This window comes from Vulpes vulpes, chromosome 1 (genome assembly GCF_048418805.1).
Source record: "Vulpes vulpes isolate BD-2025 chromosome 1, VulVul3, whole genome shotgun sequence".
NCBI classification, from domain to species: domain Eukaryota; kingdom Metazoa; phylum Chordata; class Mammalia; order Carnivora; family Canidae; genus Vulpes; species Vulpes vulpes.
In genome coordinates, this window is record NC_132780.1 from 20,807,106 (window position 1) to 20,832,566 (window position 25,461).

General features: G+C 42.4%; 1 protein-coding gene across 1 annotated transcript; it reads left to right on the top strand.

Annotated features, from left to right (window-relative positions):
* The first annotated feature begins 1,633 nt into the window (after window positions 1-1,633).
* Window positions 1,634-24,566, top strand: NLRP9 (NLR family pyrin domain containing 9). Its single transcript, XM_072734236.1, has 9 exons — window positions 1,634-1,913; window positions 4,676-6,236; window positions 7,828-7,977; window positions 15,220-15,387; window positions 17,443-17,613; window positions 20,773-20,943; window positions 22,250-22,420; window positions 22,886-23,056; window positions 24,180-24,566. The coding sequence occupies exons 1-9, from the start codon at window positions 1,634-1,636 to the stop codon at window positions 24,310-24,312; spliced, it is 2,976 nt and encodes a 991-aa protein (XP_072590337.1). The 3' UTR covers window positions 24,313-24,566.
* Window positions 24,567-25,461: the final 895 nt, after the last annotated feature.

A 25,461-nucleotide genomic window follows, 5' to 3' on the forward strand; every position in this document is an offset into this window, starting at 1 on the left:
AATAAATAAAACTTAAAAAAATTGTTTACATGTTGAATTGATATTTTACATAGACTAGGTTAAATAATATTAAAATTCTCCCTGTTTGTGGGAGAATTTTAATGTGTCTACTCAAAAATTTAAAATACAAGCAAGGGGCGCCTGAGTAGCTCAGTTGATTGGCCATCTGCCTTTGGCTTAGGCTGTGATCCTGGGGTCCTCGAAAGGAGCCTTGAGTTAGGCTCCTTGCTTGGTGGGGATCCTGCTTCTCCTCCCTCTGCCTCTTCCCTGGCTCATGCTTTTTCTTTCTCTCTCTCTCTCTCTCAAATAAATAAATAAATAAAATCTTAAAAAAAAGAAATAAAATTACCTACATGTCTCACATTATATTGCAATTGGGTAGTACTCATCCAGCTCTAGATTTTTCTTCTTTACCTTTGAAATTGAAGTTCATATGATGTGATATTTAATTTTTCCCTTAACGCTCAGTAAAATCTTCTATCCTGAAGATGCAAATCTGTTTTTCAGATCTGGAAAGCTTTCTTCCATGAATTACTTCTTTCTTACTGTTCACTCTGTTCTTTCTTTCTTTATTTTTTTCTTTTCTTTGGAACTTCAATAAGACGGATGTTGGAATTTCTAGAGCTATTAATACTATCTAAACATTTCATCCTTTCTCTTTGTGCTGAATGCCATTTGAAATGTACTTCCTTGGCCTGTCATTGAGATGGCTGTCCAGGGTTCTTTCTTTCTGTTCAGGAGCACAGTACATAAGTATATAAGTTGGTGTGCCTTGGGATTCATCTTCTGCCCTTGTTTTGAAATTTGGATTTTTGCCCCTCTCTGTCACAGCTCCCTGTTCCTATCTTTCAGGGATTCAACAAAATATGCGCCAAAAAAATAGCTTTAGGTTTTTGATATCTAAAAGTCTTCATAACTGGGCACCTGGTATCTCAGTGGTTGAGGATCTGCCTTCGGCTCAGGTCATGATCCCAGGATCCTGGGATCGAGTGCCGCATCAGGTTCCCCAAAGGGAGCCTGCTTCTCTCTCTGCCTATGTGTCTGCCTTTCTCTCTGTGTCTCATGAATAAATAAATAAAATCTTTAAAAAAAAAGTCTTCATAATTTAGTTTAGCCAGGTCAGAAACTGTTCTCCTTTAAGGAATGTTCAGTAAACATGGTCTTTTGAACTTCAGATAGAAGCTCCCACAATGATACCAAGTCAATAGTCAGCTTTTCTCAGAAGCATCCCCAGAGATCTACAGTGGCGGGCATGAGGATAGAACTCTCCTAACTTCTTCCATGGCGCACTGATAAACTTCAATGCTTTATTATGGTTTTAGGTAATTACACTTTTCCCTGCCAACTGGCTTAGCGTAAACTACATTTTTAGTTACTAGCACTGAATTCATGTGCATGGCCATGGAATGAAGAGGAAGGATGAAGTGGCTTCCCCTTTCCCACCCCCGATGAAGCTAGCCAGATATGTTTTAATCAGGAAATGCAGGATATCAATAATTTTAAGCCATTCTCAGCTGCTGAAATTTATCTCTGTAATCACATCATTCTCTCTTAGGTACTACTTATTCTTTTTGAAGATCCCCCCCCCCCCCCCCGCCCCCAGAGATTTCCAAGCGCACAATCCCAGGACAAGATGACTGAATCCTTTTTTTCGGACTTTGGCTTGTTGTGGTACCTGGAGGAGCTCAAAAAGGAAGAATTCTGGAAATTTAAGGAGCTCCTCAAACAAGAACCTCTGCAACTTGGCCTCAGGCCAATCCCATGGACTGAGTTAAAGAAAGCTTCCAGAGAAGATCTAGCAAAGTTGTTGGACAAGCATTACCCAGGAAAGCAGGCATGGGATGTGACGCTGAACCTATTTCTACAGATCAATCGGCATGACCTCTGGACAAAGGCTCAGGAGGAGATCAGAAGTAAGTACAGGATGAAGGGGCAGGGACCTACGGAGGAAGGTTGATTTGCTGGGAACTTACAAGAACGAAGGTGATCTTACGGGTCAAGAGTCAGGGTCACTGAGTTAGTGGCTATCCTCTCTAGTTGAGAATGTGTTGTGGGTCAAGGAAGACTTGGAGGTCATGGAGAAATTGCAAACCAATTCTGCTCATACACGGGTTAATGATGGACTAGTATGTCCTGTTCATCTAAGGGGTGTCTCCTCATTTTCCTGTCCAAGGCATAGCCCATGCTGTTATGAAGGATGTCCTGGCTGGAACTCTGTGTCTGCATTGCCATGTATGCTAATATGGAGTTCCATTATGGTAGTTGAGTGTCCTTTTTTTTTTTTAAGATTTTATTTTTTTATTCATGAGAGACACAGAGAGGCAGAGACACAGGCAGAGGGAGAAGCAGGGTCTCCGTGGGCCCAATGTGGGACTCAATCCTGAGGTTCTAGGATCATGCCCTGAGCCAAAGGCAGATGCACAACTGCTGAGCCACCCAGGCGTCCCAACTGTCCTTTTGACCAGACCTGCACCAGGGATGATGAGGCAGAATCCTGACACTAGGAAATAACTATAGAGAGCTTATGCCCCTGGCCCTACAGTGAACAGTTCTGATGGCTCAGGTCTTTTTATTCCTACCACTACCCTGAAGTTTACAAACGGTGGTCCTAGCAGCATTCCCTTGTGGTAGATGGCTTTTCCAGCAGGGACAGATCTGACTCCAAGTCAGTTCTATTTCCACTTATTGATGGGATTTACGCCCTCTGCTGGGAGGTTACTTTATTATTATTATTATTATTATTAATTTATTTATTTACTAGAGAGATAGGTTGAGTTGTAAGTCCTGGCAAGCAAAGAAACAAAATGTCAGACAAGTCATTTAAAAAAATGTACCTTTAATACAGTAACTGAAAGCGGTAGGATGTTTTGCCCAATTTTACATGTTATTCTCTCATTGGTTTTTATCTATTTGTGGGAGTAGACATTCTGTTCTGATAAGTAAGTTGAGCTTCAGATGAATTATAATTGCTCTAAAGTCTCACAGTACAACGTAGTTGAACCAAGGCATGTCTTCTGGTTGTGGACACCATGTGTAGCGGCTAGTGTCAATTGCCAAGGCAGTTCCTAAGCAGCAAGCCACTGTTAGGTCAGCTTGCCACATGCCCATAAATTTGGTCTGTAAGGACATAATGAGCCCAGATGGATTTAGAAGGCTCATTGCCCACCGCACGACAGGAACATGAGATTCAGACTCATGTCAGTTTCTCTTGTCCCCTGAGTCTCTCGGGGCTATGCAGTGGAGCTCAAGCAGACCTATGTTATAGGAACCCAGAGAGTCAGAGATCCTGATTTTAGGTAGTGACTACTGACAGCCCTGCTCCCTACACTCCAGAGACAGACACTAGGTTTATTACCTGGCATGTCTCTGGAGAGTGAGAAACATCCCTGAATTTCTCCAGAGGGGAAAGAAAGACTTGTTTTTATCTTTTAGATTTTATTTATTTATTTATTTATTTATTTATTTATTTATTTATTTTTTAAAGATTTTATTTATTTATTCATGAGAGACACAGAAAGAGAGAAGCAGAGACACAGGCAGAGGGAGAAGCAAGCTCCATGCAGGGAGCCCGATGTGGGACCCGATCTCGGTACTCCAGGATCACACCCTGAGTCAAAGGCAGACACACTTAATCACTGAGCCACCCAGGCATCCAAGATTTTATTTATTTATTTGGGAGAGAGTAAGAGAGAGCATGAGTGAGGGGGAGGGGCAGAGATAGAAGGAGAGGTAGTCTCCCTGCTGAGCAGGGAGCCCAACTCAAGGCTCCATCCCAGGACCCTGGGATCATGACCTGAGCCAAAGGCAGGTGTTTAACCAACTGAGCCCAACTGAGCCCACCTGAAAGATCTGTTTTTAGAAACAAATCTTCCTTTGCCCCAGAGAGAGGAAGGACCATTGCTACATTCCAAGAATGTTTTCTGTTCATACATCCTTGAACAAACCATCAGTGTCCTTTGCTTGGAAGACATGCAGAAATACTTCACCTAGTGTGGCATATATTTCTCTGATGCAGGTATAGTCCTTGTCTACTTTTGTAATTTTGTTGGCCTCCTGTAATATGTTGCCTTGAACATGGAAGGCATCATCGTAAGGGTGGGTTGAATGAATGATGATTCAGGGATGTGTTTCTGAAATTAACCTGCAGTTAGCATGCTGGAATAGAAATAATTAGTGTTTCAAGTCAGACAGATGTGGGACAGATATCTGATCCTGATATTTATTCACTAGTGCAAATTAATCAAGTGACACTTTCTCCTAACACTTTTTTGGTAAAGTGGGAATAGAATGAATCCTGATGGGCCGTTAACATGGAAGACACAGTATGTAGGAACATTCTCAGCTCTGATTCCCAGTCAACACTCAGTAAATGATAGTGCCTATGGATTCTTTACTGGGGATATGCCACCCCTCCTTCTGGTTTGGAAGGTAATTCTGAAGCATTCACACTATATGTAGCCTGTAACTCTGAGACAGGCTTCCAGTTTTGGTCAGGTGCTTCCAGGTATGTGATTTTAGATAGATTATAGTCCTGATAAAAACTAAGTTAATGAGCCTGATCCTCTGTGGACATGCAGTAGTCTTTGCACATGTGCTTGAGTAATCTCTAAGGGTTGTTCGGAGTGTCAATGAGTGTGCTTTTTAATTGTCTGGTATTCTCTCCCTGTGAACTCAGATAAACCAAGCCCATACAGAAATCACATGAAGGAAAAGTTCCGTCTCATATGGGAAAAGGAAACCTGCCTTCCGGTTCCCAACGACTTCTACAAAGAAACCATAAAACATGAGTATGAAAACCTGCATGCTGCATACAGAGCCAGCCAGGCAGAAGAGTCCTCACCCACTGTGGTCTTGCAAGGTCCAGAAGGAATCGGAAAAACAACACTTTTGAGGAAAGTGATGCTGGAATGGGCAGAGGGGAACCTATGGAAGGACAGGTTCACATTTATCTTCTTTCTCAATGGCTGTGAAATGAACATGATTACAGAGACCAGCTTGGTGGAGCTCATCTCCAGGGACCTGCCTCTGTCTTCAGAGCCAGTCGAGGACATCTTGTCTCAGCCGGAAAGGATCCTGTTCATCATGGATGGCTTTGAGGAACTGAAGTTTGACTTAGAGCTTTCGACTCCCTTGTGCAATGACCAGAGGCAGCGACAGCCAATGCAGATTATCCTGAGCAGTTTGCTGCAGAGAAAAATGCTTCCAGAGTCTTCTTTGCTTATCGCATTGGGAACAGAGGGCATGAGAAAAAATTACTGCTTATTGCAGCATCCAAAATACATAACCCTCCCGGGATTCTCTGAACATGAAAGGAAACTGTATTTCTACCATTTCTTCCGTGAGAGGAATAAAGCCCTGAAAGCCTTCAGTTTTGTGAGGGGCAATATCCCATTGTTTGTCTTCTGTCATAACCCCCTTGTTTGCTGGCTGGTCTGTACTTGTATGAAATGGCAGCTGGAGAAAGGAAAAGATCTTGAGATTGTGTCTGAAAGCACCACTTCTTTGTATACATCTTTTTTTATTAGTGTATTCCAATCAAGAAATGAGACCTGTCCACCTAAGCACAGCAGAACCCGACTGAAAGGCCTGTGTACCTTGGCTGCAATGGGAATATGGACTCGCATGTTTGTGTTTTGCCATGAAGACCTCAGGAGGAATGGCATATCTGAGTCTGATACCTTGATGTGGATGGGCATGAGAATCCTTCAAAGGAGTGGTGAATACTTTACCTTCACACATATGTGCCTCCAGGAGTTTTGTGCTGCCATGTTCTATGTGCTCAAACAGCCCAAGGACAGTCCTAACCCGGCCATTGGAAGTGTGACCCAGCTTGTAACAGCAGGTATAAGTCAGGTCCAGAGCCCATTGTCTCGGATGATAACATTCTTGTTTGCGTTTTCAACTGAAAAAATAACCAACCTGTTGGAGACATCCTTTGGTTTTCTCTTGTCCAAAGAGCTAAAGCAGGAAATAACCCAATGCCTTAAAAGTTTAAGTCAGTGTGACCCCAATCAGGTGGCGGTGAATTTCCAGGAATTGTTCAGTGGTTTGTTTGAGACCCATGAAAAAGGATTTGTAGCACAAGTGATGGATTTCTTTGAGGAAATTAATATTTATATAGGTAACACAGAAGACTTGGTGATATCTGCATTCTGCCTAAAACACTGCCAAAATTTGCGGACACTTCACCTGTGTATAGAAAATGTCTTTTCAGATGACTCTGGATCCATCATAAAGTGAGTCCATCTATGAATCTCTCCCACCCACACACCCCATACTTGTAGCTTGTTTTAGTTTCCAATGGGTCCTTCATTGATCCTTATACTTAAAAAATACATGGCTTTTGTAATCAGAGAGACTTTGCTTTGAATTCTAGCCCTACTATTTGCTAGCAATGTCACCATGAGCAGTAACTTCTTAAAATTTTCTATCTGTGTAAAGAAGGGTAACAGTTTACCTACTTCATGGGGCCAATATGAGGTTGAAAGGTAAGCGGCTTTTAACATTGCCGTGAGCGTGCCCTCCCCGCCCTCGGCCCATAGCATTTGAGCACACCCACTGGGAAGGGACTCTTGGAAGCTTGTGCAGTTTCCTCTGAATTTTGCCTGTGGGCTTTTCCTTTTTGCTATTCTAAACTTATATCTTTTCATCCGCTAGTTCAGATTACCAACTCATACTTCAGCTCTCAAATACATATCACCTTTCATGGTAACATTTTTGGGTTTTAGTTTTTAAATTGAGGTTTCAGGTACACAACATCACGATTCAGTATTTGTATATGTTACAAAATGATCACCACAATATGTCTAGTTAACAGCCATCACCATCGTAGCTACACAATTCTTTTCCTTGTGATGATAATTTTTTAAAGATTTTATTTACTTTTTTTTTTAAATTTTAATTATTTATTCATGAGAGACACACCAACAGAGAGGCAGAGACACAGGCAGAGGGAGAAGCAGGCTCCATGCAGGGAGCATGACTCCATCCCGGGTCTCCAGGATCATGCCCTGGGCTCAAGGCTGCGCTAAACCGCTGAGCCACCCAGGCTGCCCATTTATTTACTTATTTGAAAGAGAGAGAGACAGAGACAGCATGAGCAGAAGCTGGGAGGAGGGGACAGAGGGAGAGGGAGAAGCAAACTCCCCGCTGAGCAGGGAGCCCAACTTGGGGCTTGATCCCATGATGTGAGCCAAAGGCAGACGCCTAACTGACTGGGCCACCCAGGCATCCCAAGAATTTTTTTTTTTAAATTTTAAGTAAACTCTATACTCCATGTGGGCCTCAAGCTCATGATCCCAAGATCAGGAATTTCATGGTCTACCAATTGAGCCAGCCAGGCACCCCATGATGTGAACTTTTAAGATCTGTGGTCTCAGCAACTTTCAAAAATATACTATAGTATTATTAACTACAGTCACCATGCTGTACATTACACCTCCATGACATTATTTTATACCTATATGTTCATATTTTTGGGTATAGTTCCGCATCTCACTGATGGATCACCAAGTATCAACCTTCATTTACACAACAGTCAAGTACTGTCACCTAAAAGAGGAAGAAGTAGATACTGAATATGGCTGCGTAGCTTGTCTGGAGTCATAGAGCTAATAAGTGTTTCCAATGGGGCTTGATCCCAATTGTTCTGGGATCAGGGTGCATTTCCTTAACCACTAGGCCATGTTGACTCAGTGCCCCTCCTGCTCTGCCCCTCTCCTTGTACAGGCACTGGTGTTCATCTGTCAACTTTGCGGGGCCCTGGGAATGGAGTCCTCCTTGTTCTGAGCCATTGGAGAGTCAACATCTTTGTTCTCTCATTGACAGTGAGAAGCTTTCCTTTTGGCAAGACTTTTGCTCTGTGTTCACCACCAACGAGAATTTCCAGATGTTAGATTTGGACAACTGTAAGTTCACTGAGGCCTCCCTGGCGATTCTCTGTAAAGCTCTGGCTCAGCCTGTTTGTAAACTCCAAAAGTTTGTGTAAGTTGGATGTTAACCTGTTCTTTAAATAGCTTGAGTTTCATTCTTTCTACTCTGGGTTTTTTCCAAAAGACCAACGTGTAAGCAGAGAGCTACAATCCAATGTCTTGAGAAAATTTGGGGGGCGCTTTCCCTCATACCAATGTTTTATTGAGCAAGAAGCAAACTATGGCAGACAGGGGACTTCAGAACCAAACATGGTCCAGGGGCTCAGTCCCCAGTCATCAAAGGTCCGTTTCTAAGCACAAATGGGGAAGTGCTTGGTTTTCTGTGGCAGGTGGCTGCCAGAGACTACTCCCTTTCTCAGCATATCAGCTTGCTTGTGTGTAGCCTGTTAGTAGGAAGCTACAAGTTCACACTGTCATGAAGAAAGTGTAAGTTTTTTTTTTTTTTTGAAAGTGTAAGTTTTTAGAGCAGAGTATGCATTTTCAGTGACATCAGCCTTACATTTGGGTTATGTGATCATGTGTGTTTTGGTTGGGGGGTATGTGAAACTGTGGCCTCCATTTTGGTTCTTCTCTAACAGATGTTTTAAATGTAGTGGTTGGAGAGCTGCAGAGGGAAGTTGGTAACATTTGCTGTGATGTTGATGGGTGATTAAATGTTTCCCAAGTATTAAAGGGACCGTTGGGAAAATAACCTTAAGTTCATGAAGGAAAAAAATAGTAAGAATAAGCATAGAGACTAGGCAGCATTTATGAAATAGCTCGTTAGCACAGAGCTGGCTGCTTTAGGCACATTCATCACCTGTATGGTTTCCTTTTAATCCTCAAACAGTCTCACTGTCACCTTGATACAGATCAACAAGCCACAGAAGCCCAGAGGAGCACATAGCTACTCCCTGATACTTTGGGTATCTGAGTTTGCCAGGGCCATGTTCTTCTCTTCACCTCCAGAAGCTTATCAATTTCTGCTTAAATGTAACTCCTTCAGCTCAAAGCTTACTTCTTTTTTTAAAAAAGATTTATTTATTTGAGAACTAAGGGGGAGGGGCAGAGGGAAGGAGAATCTCAAGCCGACTTCCTGATGAGTGTGGAGCCTAATGCAGGGCTTGATCCTAGGACCCTGAGATTATGACCAGAGCCTAAATCAAGAGTCAGCTATCTAACTTACCCCACCCCAGTGCCCCAAAGCTCACTTCTTCATGGAAGACTTTCTATGCTCCCAAAGCACTTTCTAATGTCTTTTTCATCATGATTACCACACATCTAATTATTGGTCAATGTCTTTGTGCGGAAGAGTTAAAGTAGCAGGTCTGAGACTGTTGTCCCTAGAAAAGCCTGTTTACTGGGCTGGCCCTTTGCTGGCATGTTGGAACTTGGATTTTGCGGAGAATTCTCACCACCCTAATTGATAAGGGGGGCTCGCTGTTCCCATACTGTGTAAACAACATGGTTTATACTGAAGACTTGCTTTCTTCTGTGAGTCTGAGATTTTGGCTCGTGCTGGGCAGTGGGTGCCTCTGTGATCAACCCAATAAACACCCTGGGTGCTGAGTCTCCAATGGGCATCCCTAGTAGATGATTTTTCACAAGTATTGTCACAGTGTGTTGCTGGGGGAATTTACCATGTCCTGGTACAGACTCTTGTAAGCATGCACCTGGTTTCCTCTGGATTTTGCCCTTGTGCCTTCTTCCTTTGCTGATTTTGCTTTGTGTCTTTTCACTGTAATTGATCATAGCCATGAATGTAACTATATGCCAAGTCTTTTTTTAATGTTTTTTTTAAAATTTTTATTTATTTATGATAGTCACAGAGAGGGAGAGAGAGAGGCAGAGACACAGGCAGAGGGAGGAGCAGGCTCCATGCACCGGGAGCCCGATGTGGGATTCGATCCCGGGTCTCCAGGATCGCGCCCTGGGCCAAAGGCAGGTGCCAAACCGCTGCGCCACCCAGGGATCCCTATATGCCAAGTCTTTGGGGTCCTAGCAGGTTACTGAAGCTGGGGGAGGTCTTGAGGACATAGTGTTTCTGTGTTGGGTACACCACCATGATGGGAGAGATGACACCTTGTTGTCCTCTTATATCCAGCTAGCAAAACACAGAGTTTGGTAGGGGCTCATTAAATATCTGTTGAATGAATGAATGGACCCCTGCATTATGAAAATGGGTTCTTTATTTCACATAAGGAAACTGACTGAGAAATAAGCTGGTAAAGACTCCACACAGAGTAAAACCTGGGTCATGGCACTTTTGTTTTCTTCTGGGAGATGTGTTAAAGTAGGGGACTGGTGTGCTCACAAATGGGCTTTCAGTATATGAATTTTAGTGCCAGATATGAGGAATAGTATAGCAAGGGAGAGGTCGTGAGTGGGCTTGAAAGTGAGAGGTCTGTTGGTGAATTAATTAATTAGCTAATTAATGAATTTTTTTGTTGGTGAATCTTCATGACTGCATGAAGGAGACGAATAATTTGAGACACCCAGGTGAAGGCATGAATTAAAATGTCCATGTCTTCCCTCAGGATGCAAAATGAGGAAGACATTTCCTTTTCACAGTGTATGTGGAAATCGGTTGTTGGTATTATACCTAAAATTATTTGGCTCTGTGCCTAGAAAGTATCACTGGATTCATTTTTAAGTGGCCAAACAAGATAGAGATGGTGAGTTTGATCGTTTGTTGTACCAAATATCTAGCCATATGTCTTGGAATTGAGAAATAGTATTCCTTCCTTCCTTTTTTCTCCTGTTTATGGGATTTTAAAAACAGTGTAATTGGGGGCACCAGTGTGGCTCAGTTGGTTAAGCATCTGCTTTTGGCTCAGGTCCTGGTCCCAGGGTCCTGGGATCAAGCCCTGAGATGGGCTCCCTGCTCTGTGGGGAGTCTCCTTCTCCCTTTCTCTCTGCTGCTCCCCCTGCTCATGCTCTCTCTCTCATGCTTTCTCTCTCAAATAAATAAATACAAATCTTAAAAAACAAAAACACTGTAATTAGTAGGATGAATAAAAAATGGGGAGCCTGGCTTATTCCTTTAATTTCAACTCCAATCTCTGTCCCGGTATAGGTTTTGGGGAATGTTGCAGGTAATGGTATTTGGGAATAGACCATCCCATCTGTGATTCCTTGGGTCATACCCCTGCTGTAAGCCAGGGAATCCATCCATTTCTCTCAGTCTCTGCTGCTGCTACTCAGCCTCCAGAAACCAGCACCAGTTACCTGGGATGGTCACTCGGATAATTTCTGCCTCAGTATCTTGGATCCTGTTTTGTCTTCTATCAGTGTGTTTTCTTTCCTCTATATACATGCCAGAGCAATCTTAAAAAATAACATACCTTAAGATCCTTTCCATGATTTCCCATAACAAGGAAAAAAATTCTACCGGGCGTGAGGAGTAGAGCATGGCCGTGTGGTCTGATCCCTTCCTTCTCTCTGGTTTATTCTCCCCTGCCACTGCCCCCACTGGAAGCTGTAGCCCAAGGACGGTAACTCTTTCAAGCCCTTGACTGAGCTCATTCCTGCTTTAGAATCTTTGTTCTGCTCTCCCCATTTCTGGACAGTCTTTCTCTAGACTTCCACTTGGTAAGCTCTTCCAAATGCCTTCTCGGACCACCGCTCACCCAAAACTGAGCAGCCCCCACCCCAATCACTCCATAACCACATCCTGTGTGCTCTTGTCATGAAATTCTTTCTTCCCTTTTCTCCTGCATCTCCCCTGAGCACAGCATAAGTTCTGATGTGCCTGGTCCTGAGCCACCTGTTCTCGGCTACACCCTCCATACCCTGGCCCACAGTTGGAAGGTAAGGATTTGCTGGATGAAGACAGAGCACAGGTAGTTTGTGGCAGTTGAGTAGGTTAAGGATCATCCTTTAAAGCAGAAGATCTTGTGTCAATAAGTATCTGTATCTTTCCCCAGGAATGCCTTTAGAGTGTGGGCCTTTCTTCTGTTACTTACCCTCCTCCCATCTTGCACCAATGCTACCTCTCACATAAGTATCACAAGACACTAGATTGCTACTGAAGAGTGTATGCCTATTTTGGACAACTTTACTGATTTCTTAGCTTAATCTTGCTTTTGTGTCTTGTTCTGTCCAGCTGAGTTTATTGTTCTCTGTACATCATTATGTCCAAAGGCTTTTTCAAGAGGCTCTCTGAGTCCAAAGTTGGAGTGCATTTGAAGCTAACACTCTCTCCCTTTTAATGGTACCCTTTAATGATGAGAAGGCACATTGAGTATTTGAGATGTTTTTTCCTTATTTCTTTGAGTCTACTGGCTTATTTCTTAAATGTGGGTTTGTAGAGTACAGATTTTCCTCCAGTTTTATAGAGGTATAATTTATACATAATACGATATTAGTTTTTGGTGTATGACCTGATAATTTGATAAATGTACACATTGTGAAGTAATGGACACAATAAGTCTGGTGCATCACTTCACAGAGTAACACATTTTTTTTCTGTAGAACTTTAAGAGAATTTGAAGATCTATTCTCTTAGCAGCTTTCAAATACACAAGACAGTATTAACTCTAGTATAGTCATGCTGTACATTGTATTCCCAGGACTTATTTATCTCAAAATTGGACATTCATACCTTTTGACTCCCTTCACCCCTTTCACATGGTCCTCTACCTCCACTTCTGACACCCACCAATCTGTTCTTTGTATCTAGGAGTTAGTTTGTTTTTAGGTTCCACATAAAAGTGGAAACACACAGTATTTCTTTCTCTGTCTGACTCATTTTACTTGCAGATATAGCGATTGATACCATTTTCATTCTTGTTCAGTTGTAGGTCATCTCTCTCTCTCTCTCTTTTTTAATCCTTTGGTAGTGTTTCAGATTCTTTTTTATCCTTACAAGTTTACCAGTTTTAATATAATGGATCCCTGTGGGAAATTTAACTTAATTTTCCTCGTACTTCCTGTGACTCTCTGAATTGTAGAATGGACAAATGACTAAAAAAGCAAATAACTCTTAGAATTGTGTTTAAGTTCAGGAAAACTATCAGAATGGCTTATGTCTGTTCCAGTAGGGAGGCAAAATCTTGGAACCATTTGTCTTAAGTCATCAAGATAAACTTAGATTTTTATAGGGTTTGGACATAAAACTTTAAAGATTAGCAAGCTCACTATATATAGGTTTCTAGTTAAGTCACAGGAATAAGGAAATAACACAGGAAATATGGTCAGTGGTATTGTAATGGGATTGTACCGTGACAGATGGAGCCACAGTTGTAGTGAGCATAGCATAAGGCATAGAGATGCTAAATCACTGTGTTGTGTACCTGAAATAATGTAACTTTGTGTGCCAACTATACTCAGGCCATAACAAGAAATTTGTAAGTGATTGTATGTCCTATCAGGTAGACTTCACACCAACCATTGTTTGACTCAGTTGCTCTATCAAAGCCACAAACACAGGCAGGGTCTTTAATTCTCATGCAAAGAGATAAAGTGTTCACGTGCACTAGAGTACTGGGCAGGGGTTCCATTCATTGACTCAGTCGTGCTTTCAACAATCTACCTAGGTAGGCACTTTCCTTTCCTTCCAACAGATGGGGAAACTGAGACCTGTAAGGGGCAGGGGCTTGGCAAAGGTCACACAGGTGGTGAAGGGGCCGGCAGGGGTGAGCCTATTAGCCTGGCCTCTGTGGTGCATGGCTCTTAGCTCACTAAAGTCACCAGGTGCTAATGATCACGATCCTGTGCTTTTTACCTTGTGAACTCCTTTTCCTTAACTATCAGGAAGAGGGAAAGTGAACCGTGTTACCATCAACACTTTTTTTTTTTTAAAGATCTATTTAATTATTCATGACACACACACACACACACACACACACACACACACACACACACACACACACAGAGGCAGAGACATAGAGGGAGAAGCAGGCTCCCCACAGGGAGCCTGATCCCGGACTCAATCCTAGGATCACGACCTGAGGGGAAGGCAGGTGCCCAACCGCTAAGCCACCCAGGCGTCCCACCATTAACGCTTCTGTTTCAGCTTGTCTCCTTTCCTTGAGGCTGATGGCTTAGATGGGGGTGATTCTTGATTACATGTTTCCCTGCCATGTTCTCTGATGACTTAGCATTTACTGTTTGCTGCAGCTGCCTGGCTGCAAATCAGTGTTTTCAGGAACGAGGTAGCTTGGGGGCTGCCCTTGTGCACCTCTATGTCTCACAGGTGTCTCCAGATGTCACAGGCACCCTGTTTTCTCTTTGCTGGCCCATCAGCCTGTCTTCTCCTTCCTATGCTGGCCCCCCCAGCCCTTCTCGTGGCCCTCTGCTTCCTGTATCTCTGGGCAGGAAGTGCCCTGGGGACTCCCTCACACATTTAGGGAATGACTCTGCCAGAAATTGCCATTATGCTTCCAGGCTGTCATTTCCCTCCTCCAAATATTCTCATCTGTCTTTGGTCTCTAGCCTATTCATAATTCCCATGCTAGTGTTTTAATGTGGCATAATATTTGTTTTACTCTCATTTCTCAAAGTTGATCAGGAGGGGAGGAGTCAGGGTGTGCTCAAGTCATGACCCCAGGAGCTACATTTTATGTGGCCTGTATTTATGAACGCATATAAATGAATATAAAGTATAAATGTAATATGTATATGGCTTGTAAAAATCAAAGCCAACATGCATTGGTCATGTTCCAGGCACCACAATAAATTTTAATTTCATAAACATCATAACACTGTTTCATGAAGAAACTAAAAGGTTAATCTGCATTTGCCCAACCTTGCAAAAGTATCCAGGAGAAAAGCAAAAATTGGAATCGTTTTCTGTAACCCTGGAAACTGAGTCTTTAATAATGGCAGATACGGTCTTTTGTTTTTATTGTCTCCTTTAGGGAAAAAAAAAAGCCTATAGTTTTTTTTTAAACAAATGGATCCTTTCCTTGGGGAGCCCAGTCTTGCTCAGAGCATGAATTCAAATACTGCATTTCCACTGTATGTCAGGCCCTATGCTAGACCTGTGGATGCAACAAGGCACAGACATAGTGTCCCCATCCTGACAGTGTTTAAAATTTAATATGGGATCAATCTGGCTCACCTCCCTTATAGTGTGTGCAGTGGTATGCAGACATGCAGACAGTAGGAAGAAACAGGAGAGGGCCTAGTGGCTGAGCCTCTATGCTTGTCTGTCATCTGAAAATCCCAGATAGAATGTATAGGTGAGAGTAACCAGGTATCTAGAATGGTGTTGTGAGCCTAAGCATGGCAGGCAGGAGGGTTGTGTGGTTCTTACTTTGTGCTTGGACTTCATCGCATGAATCCACCATTTCCCCATATTTTGTAGGTATAATTTTGCTTCTGACTTTGGAAGTAGCCCAGCCTTGCATAAGGCCATTCTTCATAACCCTCATCTAAAACACCTGAACCTGCATGGCTCTAGTCTCTCCCACGTGGATGTCAGACAGCTGTGTGAGATGCTGAAGCACCCGACATGCAGCATAGAAGAGCTGATGTAAGTCTCTGGTTGTCACTACTCGGTGATGTTTCTTGTCCAGTATGGAATTTGCAGTTTGAATATGTCCATTTCTTTCCCACATCAACTTTTGTCTCTTGAAAATTTTCCATCTCAGCATCTCCCAACCTCAGAAGAGCCATCTTCAGATCTCTCAGAAAGTTTGTTGTAGCTTTCCTTTCTTTGATACTCACTTGTATTGCTTCTTGTGGAAACCTGACCTTCCCCTTCTTGGTTCTGTCCTCAACCAACCATGCCAAGACCAGAACTCCATTTTTTTCCTCCTTAAGATATATATTTTAAAAGATTTTATTTATTTATTCATGAGAGATGAGAGAGAGAGAGAGAGAGAGAGAGAGAGACAGAGACAGAGACAGAAGGGGAAGCAGGCTCCATTCAGGGAGCCTGATGTGGGACTTGATCCCGGGACTCCAGGATCACACCCCAGGCCGAAGGCAAGTGCTAAAACTCTGAGCCACCCAGAGATCCCTTCCTCCTGAAGATATTAATAAGAACTTAAAATGAGAAATCTGATAAATCTTATCAATGATCACAGGTGTGCTCTTGTGAATCTGGTAGGTGACAACATTGAGCCAGAGGGTAAGTAATTTGCCCTACATCACTTCTTCCTCTTGAAAATTACCTGGGCTGCCCCTACCATGGTTGAGGGTCTCTAGACAGGCTCAATCTATGTTTTAGCAGAAAGTAAAAGGGAGAATTAATAAAGGTAGCAATAAACAAAACCAACTCATTAAACCTACCTGGCAAATGTGCTCTTTCCTGGTTCAGTGTCTCTTCTTTGCTGTAACAGTTGCAAATATAATTAATGGATTCACGTACACTTGGTTAGTTGTAATTCTGTCAAGATTCATCAGGAAAGAGGGCCATATTTCATGCATAAGAGTTGTTTGAACATACAGGCTTTCTATAGATCCTGTTACTCATGTGAGCTGTTTCCCTACCATGGCATTTGATTTCTCTACTCAGGAGGAAACTTAAAATTCCTTTGTATTTTGATCTACTTCATATTATGCCATTTACATAGGATTTTAATATTCTACATTAGTGTAAGAATTGGGGAACAGGAAATCAGGGGTCAGGTGTAGACATTTATTGCTGAAAACTTTGCCTCTTTGGGGCAGACAATCTGTACTCTTGACTTTGGTTTTGTTTTGGGAGTGGGAGGTCCCCCAAATCGGGTTCTCCCCAGAACCATTAGTTCTCAACAGAGAGCAGTTTTGTCCCTCAGGAAATGTCGGTGTCTGGAGACATTTTTGATAGTCATCATTGCCTTGGGAGGACCCTATAGGCATCTAGTGGGTGGAGTTCAGGGATGCTGCTCAATATCTCAACACACAGGACAGCTCCTGCATCAAAGATTTTTCTGGTTCAACGTGTCAATAGTGCTGAGATTAAGAAACCTGCTCTAGCCTATGAGTAGCTCTCTTTTTTTTTTAAAGGTTTTTTATTTTTAAGTAATCTCTATACCCAACTTGGGGGCTTGGACTCACAACCCTGAGACCAAGAGTCATATGCTCCATCAACTGACCAGCCAGGAGCCCCCATGAGATGTTTTTTTAAGCTGCATTAAGGCTCAGACCAGGGTTTCCCAGCCTCAGAACTATTGACAGATAATCAGATCATCAGGCATATTGAGCTCCAGGTCATTCTTTGCTTTGGGGGACAGTCCACAACAATGTAGGATGTTGAGAAGCATCCTTAATCTCCCTCTATTAGGTGCCAATAGCGCCCCTCTCCCTTTGTGACCACCAACAATGTCTCCAGACTCTGAAAAATGAAAAAGGTGAAAAATCAGTCCCTGTTGGAAGCTACTGGCTCAGATTTTTTTCTAACTTTGGTGGTAAGCAGTAAGGGATTAATAAATAAAGTCATGTAATTGCACTGTGCTTTTAAAGTCTGGAGTATAGATGGCAGATCTGCTGGTGTGAGACCAGAGGCTGGTCTCTAGAGACTAAAGGCTGAGATCCATGGCCAGTTTGGCATGAGCTACTCAAAGCCTGTAGCCATGTCCCACAGCATGTGTTTCATGTGCAGGTTGGGAATGTGTGACATCACAGCAGAAGCTTGTGAAGAAATTGCCTCTGTCCTTGTCTGCAACAAGAAGCTGAAGCTTCTCTCTTTGGCAGAAAACCCCCTGAGGAACGAAGGCATGCTGATGCTGTGTGACGCCCTGAAGCACCCAGACTGTGTGCTGGAGACATTGCTGTAAGTCCATCTGGGCAAGCAGGCTCTGGTGAGACTGTGAAAGTATGCATATGTGCCCCTCGGTAGTCAAGGCAACCAAATGCTTACTGAAGGAGGCTGTAGAGCAGACTCTGTAGTCAGATCTGACTCTCCATGCCCTGCCAATAAAATGCAGTCCACACAAACACCGTCTCCACAGAGGCACCATGAGGTTGAGTTCAAGAGTGGAAAACCTGCCCTTAGGTGCCTTACATCTACTTGAGATGTCCAGTAAATCCTCATTATTGTGAAGAAGGACCATGCCTTCAATATATTGGGTGCTGGGGAGAGGGAGGATATAAACAATTGATACAAGGCATTCATCTGATTCCTTTTAGGAACAGGGTTCATACATTCTAGGTTATTACTGGAATTCTACAGAGCTGCCATTTCTCTCCTGCTATATAGAGTGAAGTGCTTCCTTTGCTTCAGGTGGCCTACCAGGGCAGCAGTAGAGTGGGTCCTCTGTCTGGTGAGGCCACACAGGCAACTTAGTATTAAATCAGGCAGAATGCTGTGGTGCCTTAAAGTGAGGGCAGGTGCAAGAATACCAAATCCATGGGCATACATGGGTAGTCTAGAAACAAAATTTCTTTGTGTGCACATATGTGTGCATATAGAGGTATGCATTGTACACACACACACACACACACACACACACACAATGGCATCTAAGACAGGAGAGGGAAAAGACTGCTATCATTGAGATGACATTCTAGACTGTATAAGGAATTCAACAGTAAAATACATTCCAGGAACATTAAACACTGAAACCAAGCTAGGAAGGGAGGAAAAGGAAGGGAGGAAAAGGAAGGGAGGAAAAGGAAGGAAGGGAAAGGAAGGAAGGGAAAGGAAGGAAGGGAAAGGAAGGAAGGAAGGGAAAGAGAGGAAGGAATAAAGGAAGAAGAAAGGAAGGAAGAAAGGAAGGGAGGAAGGAGGAAAGAAAGAGGCCTTTAAGGCCTTTAACTTATAAAGATTAAAATGAAAAATCTTCAAGGGTATGAAAGAAATGACACATTGCAAGGTGGAAAGACTTGGCTATTAAACAACTGGCTGATACCATACAATGACTGGTAATTAAAATGTGCTGTATTTTTCAAAGGGTTCTTCAAGATATATCACTTAAGGGTTTTTTTCACTTATTTGTTTTTACACTTGAATCTTTATTCCTTAAAAATATGTGGAATTTAAGGCATAAATTTAAGGAATTTAAGAAACAAAGCAAACAAATGAAGGGGAAAAAAAGAGACAAAAAACCCAGGCATTTAAATACAGAGAACAAACTGGTGGTGGCAGGATGGGTGACATCATGAAATAGGTGATGGGGATCAAGAGCGCACTCATCGTGATGAGCACTGACGGGTAGAATTATGAAATCACTATTTTGTACACCCAAAACTATTATAACACTGTATGTTATACTTCAATAAATTTTTTTTTTAAATGAAAGACTACTTACTAAACATGCAGGAATGTCCCTAGTAATTTTAAAGGCAAAAATGTTCAACAGAATGATATACCCTTTACAACAAATGCACAAAATTTTAAAATATATTTACTTGGCCAGGATTCTGCAAAATGGATAAGTTTCTACTATGATTGGAATATTAATTTGAGTTTTTTCAAAGTTAGCAAGTAAATCAAGAAAGTGAAATGAAAAGTTTTTTTTTTTTTTGAAAAGTTTTAATAGTAAGCTTCAGCACTCCAAAAAATTTTTTTTGGTACAAGGTAGTACTTCAGTATAAGTTAAGTTGGCAAAAATGCAAGTGGAGATATTCAGGAAGTGTATGGAGTAGTGAAGTCACTGGAGATTATATTATGCAGCCATTAAAGTATTAGTGAGTTTTCAAAATACTGGAAAATGCTTATTATTTCTTCTTCTTTCTTCTTCTTTTTTAAGATTTATTTGTTTGTTTATTAGAGAGAGAGAGAGGCAGAGACACAGGCAGAGGCGGAAGCAGGCTCCATGTAGGGAGCCTGGGGCGGGACTTGATTCCGGGTCTCCAGGATCACGCCCTGGGGCGAAGGCGGCGCTAAAGTGCTGCGCCACCGGGCTGCCCGAAATGCTTATTTCATTGAAAAAAGTATGAATTATGTGCCCATTGTCTGATCTCAAAAATGAGACCAGAAGGAAAACCCATTACAGGTGAGTGGTTTTTGCTTACCAGGGACTTACGCTTTCTTCCTGCCAGAGGTCAAGTGTTCCCTGAAGCCCAGGCAAGCAACTGGAGTGGGTGGGGGGCTGGGTGGGGGTACTGGTGAATTAGCACCTGCGGCTTTCATGGAGAAGTTTTTGCTCCCCTCCACCTATTGTTTGCCATATGACCATCTGTGGTGGAATTTCAGGTAGCTGGCTTGTCTGTGGGAGTAGAAGTGTGGAATTCCTTTTTTTTTTTTTTTTTAAGATTTTATTTATTTATTCATGAGAGACACAGAGGCAGAGACATAGGCAGAGGGAGAAGCAGGCTCCCTGTGGGGAGCCTGATGTGGGATTCGGTGCAAGGATCATGGGATCAAGACCTGAGCCAAAGGCAGATGCTCAACAACTGAGCCACCCAGGTGCTCCCAGAAGTGTGGAGTTCCATGTGAAATCTCTTGATTCTTAAATGTTGACTGCTAATTAAAAAAAAATATGTTAAACATAATATCAACTAAATTCACTATATCCAGGGATCATGTTCAGTTATGTGCTACCAGGTTGTGACTTGTACCTTATGCTTTCCACTATTTTCCAAATTTCTGACAGTGGGCTTACAAGAACTCAGAACCACAAAACTAAATATAAAATAATATTTTAAAAGAAAAATCATGTTTAGTAGGATGTCATCCAGCACATTCCTCCAAATAATAAGTATACCATATCATGGAGAAGGAATGACTTTGGCTAATGTCGCCCAGCTGATGGTGATCTGACCTGGAACTGGAATCTGAGATTCTGTTTCCCAGTTTGAGACTCCCTATTCCCTATTCCACATTCTCGCCTTTGTGTTTTTGCAGCGGGTGCATGCTCTAATCCTCTTACTTTTCTCAAGTGATCATGGAGTAGGAGGAATAACTTGAGTTTTGCATATGGCTTCATGAAAATATTACCAGAAGAGCTAGAGCGGGTTGACAAGTTGAGTTGCATGTGTGTCTTTGCAGGCTGATGTGCTGTTGCCTCACCTCTGTGGCCTGTGACTACATCTCCCAAGCCCTTTTGTGCAACAAATCCCTGTCTCTTCTTGATCTGGAGTCAAATTTCCTGAAAGATGATGGAGTGGCATCTCTTTGTGAGGCACTGAAGCACCCAAATTGCCACATCGAGCAGTTGTGGTATGTCTGGCTGTGATTTGCATGCCTGCCAGATTTACTTTTTTTTTTTTTTTTTATCAGCATCCCAGAAAGGAAATGTGAAGGGGTAAAATCATGGGGTCTGCTGAAAGAAAGCAAAGCTAAATGTTGACCCTGTCTGATATGTGTGGGAGTGTCCAGTGTTGTTGATGTGTGTGAGCTTGATAGGACTTGATAGGACATACTACTCTGGAGTAGGGTCCCTGGCCTCTGGAAGCCCAGAAATGGAGTCCCAAGTGCCCTGGGCTAGCTGGGTGAACTTGTGAGGGTGTTCACCTCTCCTCCAGTGGGACATGAGGATAAGTATGTTTCCCACATCAAAGAATCAAAGTGACCAGCAGGAATAACACAAAGAACTATTACCAAAGACTTGCCCCAAACAAGCATGCAGTAAATGATGGCAGGAGGCATATAGCATAGGGATTGTTCATGGCTTTCACTGGGCACTGGAAACTCTTCTGGGTAGATAAGATGAATTGGTAAATGAAATGCTCCAGTATCTCTTTTTCATGGAGTAAATTTTATGGAGTGTTTCACATATGCGCGTGCGCACACGTACAGCATGATTTCTCAATCTCAGCACTTTTTGCCTAGATCATTCTTTATTGTGGGGAGTGGCTGTCCTGTGCTTTGTAGGATGTTTAACGCCATCTCTGGCTCCTACCCACTAGATGTCAGTAGTACCCTCTCTCTTCCAGTGTGGCAAACCAAAATTGCAAGCATTGCCCAATGTCCCCTGGGGCAGGGGGAGGGACAAATGTCATTCCTGTTTGAGAACCACAGAGACCCATATACACACACATATATATGTCAGACATATACACATATGTGTATACGTGTGCCTGCACAATGTGTGTGTGTGTGCATATACACATGTGTACTCATCAGACTTATTAATACATATATACATTTTAGCAGGTGGTATGTACTGTGGGGAGCTCAGAAATGGGACAGAGACTGGGGACATGAGACTATATAAAATATTCAGGGAGGTCCTCGCCAAAGGTAACATTTGTGCAGAGATTTGGAAGAAGTGAGGGAGTATTTGGGCAGGAGCATTGCAACCAGCGAGAACAGGAGCAGAGGCCCCAGGGGTGCAGAGACAGACAGCAGAGTTACAGTCCAGTGTGTTGGGCAGGAAGGTGGAAGAACTGAAGTCATGGAATCGTCACCATCTCAGAAGTACTTGGGCACTTCCTCCTTCATATGAGTAAACGAAAACAAGCCAAGCCATGCAAGGTGGGACCTCATGATTGTATCTGTTGGTGTATATTTCCTCCCCCCCCAGGTTGGCAGATTGTTCCCTCACTTCTCTTTGTTGTAAGAACCTCTCTGATGTTCTTGTTTGCAATGAAAAACTAAAGATCCTGAAACTAGGGAGCAATGACATACAAGATGCTGGTGTCAAGCAGTTATGTGAAGCTCTGAAGCATCCAGACTGTAAAGTAGAGCATCTTGGGTAAGTGTCCCCTGATTGCCTTTATGAGAAGACTTACCTATATCAGGAGTAGGAAAACATAGAGGATTAGTGGTATGTAAAGAAGCAAGTTTGAGAACAAGTGTGTCTGGAATGATCTGATAAGTGAAATGAAGCCTATGAAGCCAGGGCTTGCTCAACTTTGTCTCTATTGATATTTGGGACTGGGTGATGTTTTGCTGTGGTGGGGAAGGGGACTGTCCTGTTCATTGTATGATGTTCAGTTATATCCCTGGCTTCTTTTTATCTGTGAGATGCCAGTAGGATTCCCCAGCTATGTCAAATGTCTCTAGATGTTGCCACATGTCCCCCAGGGGACATGGTGGCCCTGGTTGAGAACCACTGATCTAGACTGTAAAGTCCCCTGCTCAGAGGCACGGAATTTGGCATCTCACAGTGGTGTGTCTTCTGGCCTGCCAAAGCCGGTATATTTTTTCCCTGTTGCAGGCTGGATATGTGTCAGCTCACTACTGCCTGTTGTGAGGCACTGGCCTCGGCTCTCACTGTCTGCAAGTCACTGAAGAGCTTGAATTTGCACTGGATTAGTTTGGACCGTGATGGGGCGGTGGTGCTGTGCGAAGCCCTGAACCACCTGGACTGTGCCCTGCAGCAGCTTGGGTAAGTGGATGTCCTTTCCCTCAGTAAAAAGTAACTTCAGGGTGAGGTTAGCCTATGATAGGTTTTCCCAATTTTGGCATGACTGACATTTGGGTCAGAGAGTCCTTTGCTGTGGGGGCTGTCCTACACATTGCAGGATGCTGAACAGGATCTCTGGCCTCTCCCTGTACATTACATGCCCGTAGCACCTTCTCCTGGTCATGATGACAAAGTTGCTAAGAGACAGTTTAATTGTTTTCATCACAAAAAGTCATAGGGGTGCCTGTGTGGCTCAGTCAGTTAAGTGTCTGCCTTTGGCTCAGATCATGATCCCAGAATCCTGGAATCGAGCCCCACTTTGGGTCCCCTGCTCAGTGGAGAGTCTGCTTCTTCCTCTGCCCCTCCTCCTGCAGTCTCTGTCTCTCAAATAAATATATAAAGTCTTAAAAATAAAAACTATAATAATGTGACATGATGGAGGTGTTAGCTAATGCTAAGTTGGTAATCATTTGGCAATATATATAGATATAGCAAACTAATGTGTTGTATACCTTAAACTTATTCAATGTTATATGTCAATCATATCTCAATAAAATAATAATAAATTAATGGAAGATTATGCAGATTAAAACAGAATAGCTATAACATCCATTCCCTGAAATAAAAACCAAATATCTCCAGACCTTTTCCAATGTCCCCTGAGGGGCAGAATTGCCCCAAGCAAGAACTGCTGCCTTACTATGAACACCACCTCCTGCTAGTATTGCCCATAAAGATGGAACATCAGCTCAGACATGGTGGCAGTTCTGACCCAGAAGCACTTTTATAGAAGAGTAGTGGTCAGCATTGTTCTGAACATCATATTTGCATGTGAAGTGTATGTATTTGATATCTGTTGAGTGAATATTTGGGTGTCCTCCACACACTAGGCCCCTGGATGACACGCTGAGGAGGAACAGAATGGATCATATCCCTGTTGTCTGCATTCCTATCCCACTGGATTAGGATATGTGCTTTCTCTGCACATTCAAAATGATTTTTCCCAGTTACTTCCAGGGAAGAATGGCTTGGAAGGAGGCACTGGGATGTAGAGAGGCAAGCAATCATGCATATAGTCAAGAAAACTTTATTTCTGTTTTCTCAGGTTGGACAAATCTGTTTTTGATAAGGAGATTCAGATGCTGTTCACAGCTGTGGAAGAGAAAAACCCCCACCTGACCATTTCCCATCTACTCTGGATCAACAAAGAGTACAGGATCAGGGGTGTGCTTACCTGATGGGGAACATCTCAAGTAATCTTCTCACAAAGGCTTCTCACTGATCACTGTAAGCCTTACTTCTCCTAGCACACCCTGTCCTGTAGACTGTAATACATGGTGGTGGGGGCTGTGATTTCAGACCTATCCCTTTACAGTGTCCTAGTGATATGACTGTGGATGTGCCATAGTGCCTAAGCCCCCAGCCCCACCTTTGAAATTCCCATCTTACCTTGCACTAGTTAGAGGAACACATTAAATGGATACTCTGGAAAGCATGACTTTATTTTTTTGGTGTATGTCTTGGGATGTAGGAGCTTGGATTTGAAGGAATCACAATCCTGTGACAATTTTGACTTAGAAGAGATGGTAGAATGTGTCTATAGATTTTAGATTTTATTGCTATTTACTACATTTAACACCCACCCAAACTTTCCATTTTTAGTTTGTGCAAATTTAGATTGTATCAGTTTTGTGGTCTAATAAAAAGATACATTTCCAAATCTGTACTTACCCTTTAGAATGTGCCACTCCAATAACTTTTTTTAAAAAAGTAAAAAAAAAAAGTCAATATTCTCTTTTCCAAATGTTACACAGTTTAATCCAACATTTTCTTTTTCAAATATACATAATACCTCATTGTCTTAATTAAACACTGCCTGGTTTTCTGTTGCCTCTACAAGAAATAATTGTTCATGCCTATTGACCCCATATGGAACTTAATTTGTGTTAAGTATTATTTTAAAAACTTCTAGCAGACTATTTTTTTCAGAGCAGTTTTAGGTCTACCACAAAAGTGAGAGTGAATGTACAGAGATTTCCCATAAACCCCCTGATCCTATATATACCCCTGGTTGATCTAAGGAGTTGACAAATCCCAGTCATGACCATACCACTTGTGTTGTCTTTGTTGTTGCCATTGTTGAAATTGGCAAATTTACTCTAAAATAATACGAAAATGCAAAAAATATAGAATATCCAAACCAATCTTGAAAAATAACTGACTTGCCATAATTAACATTCATATGATTCAGGGTCACATTCTTATCTATCTTGTGGATTTTCTCTTTACTATTTTGCCAAATTTCTATTTGGCTTTTGGCCTTTTTCTTGATTTTAAAGAATTCTGATGCTATCCCTCTATCTATCCTACAAATTCCCCTTAAATCT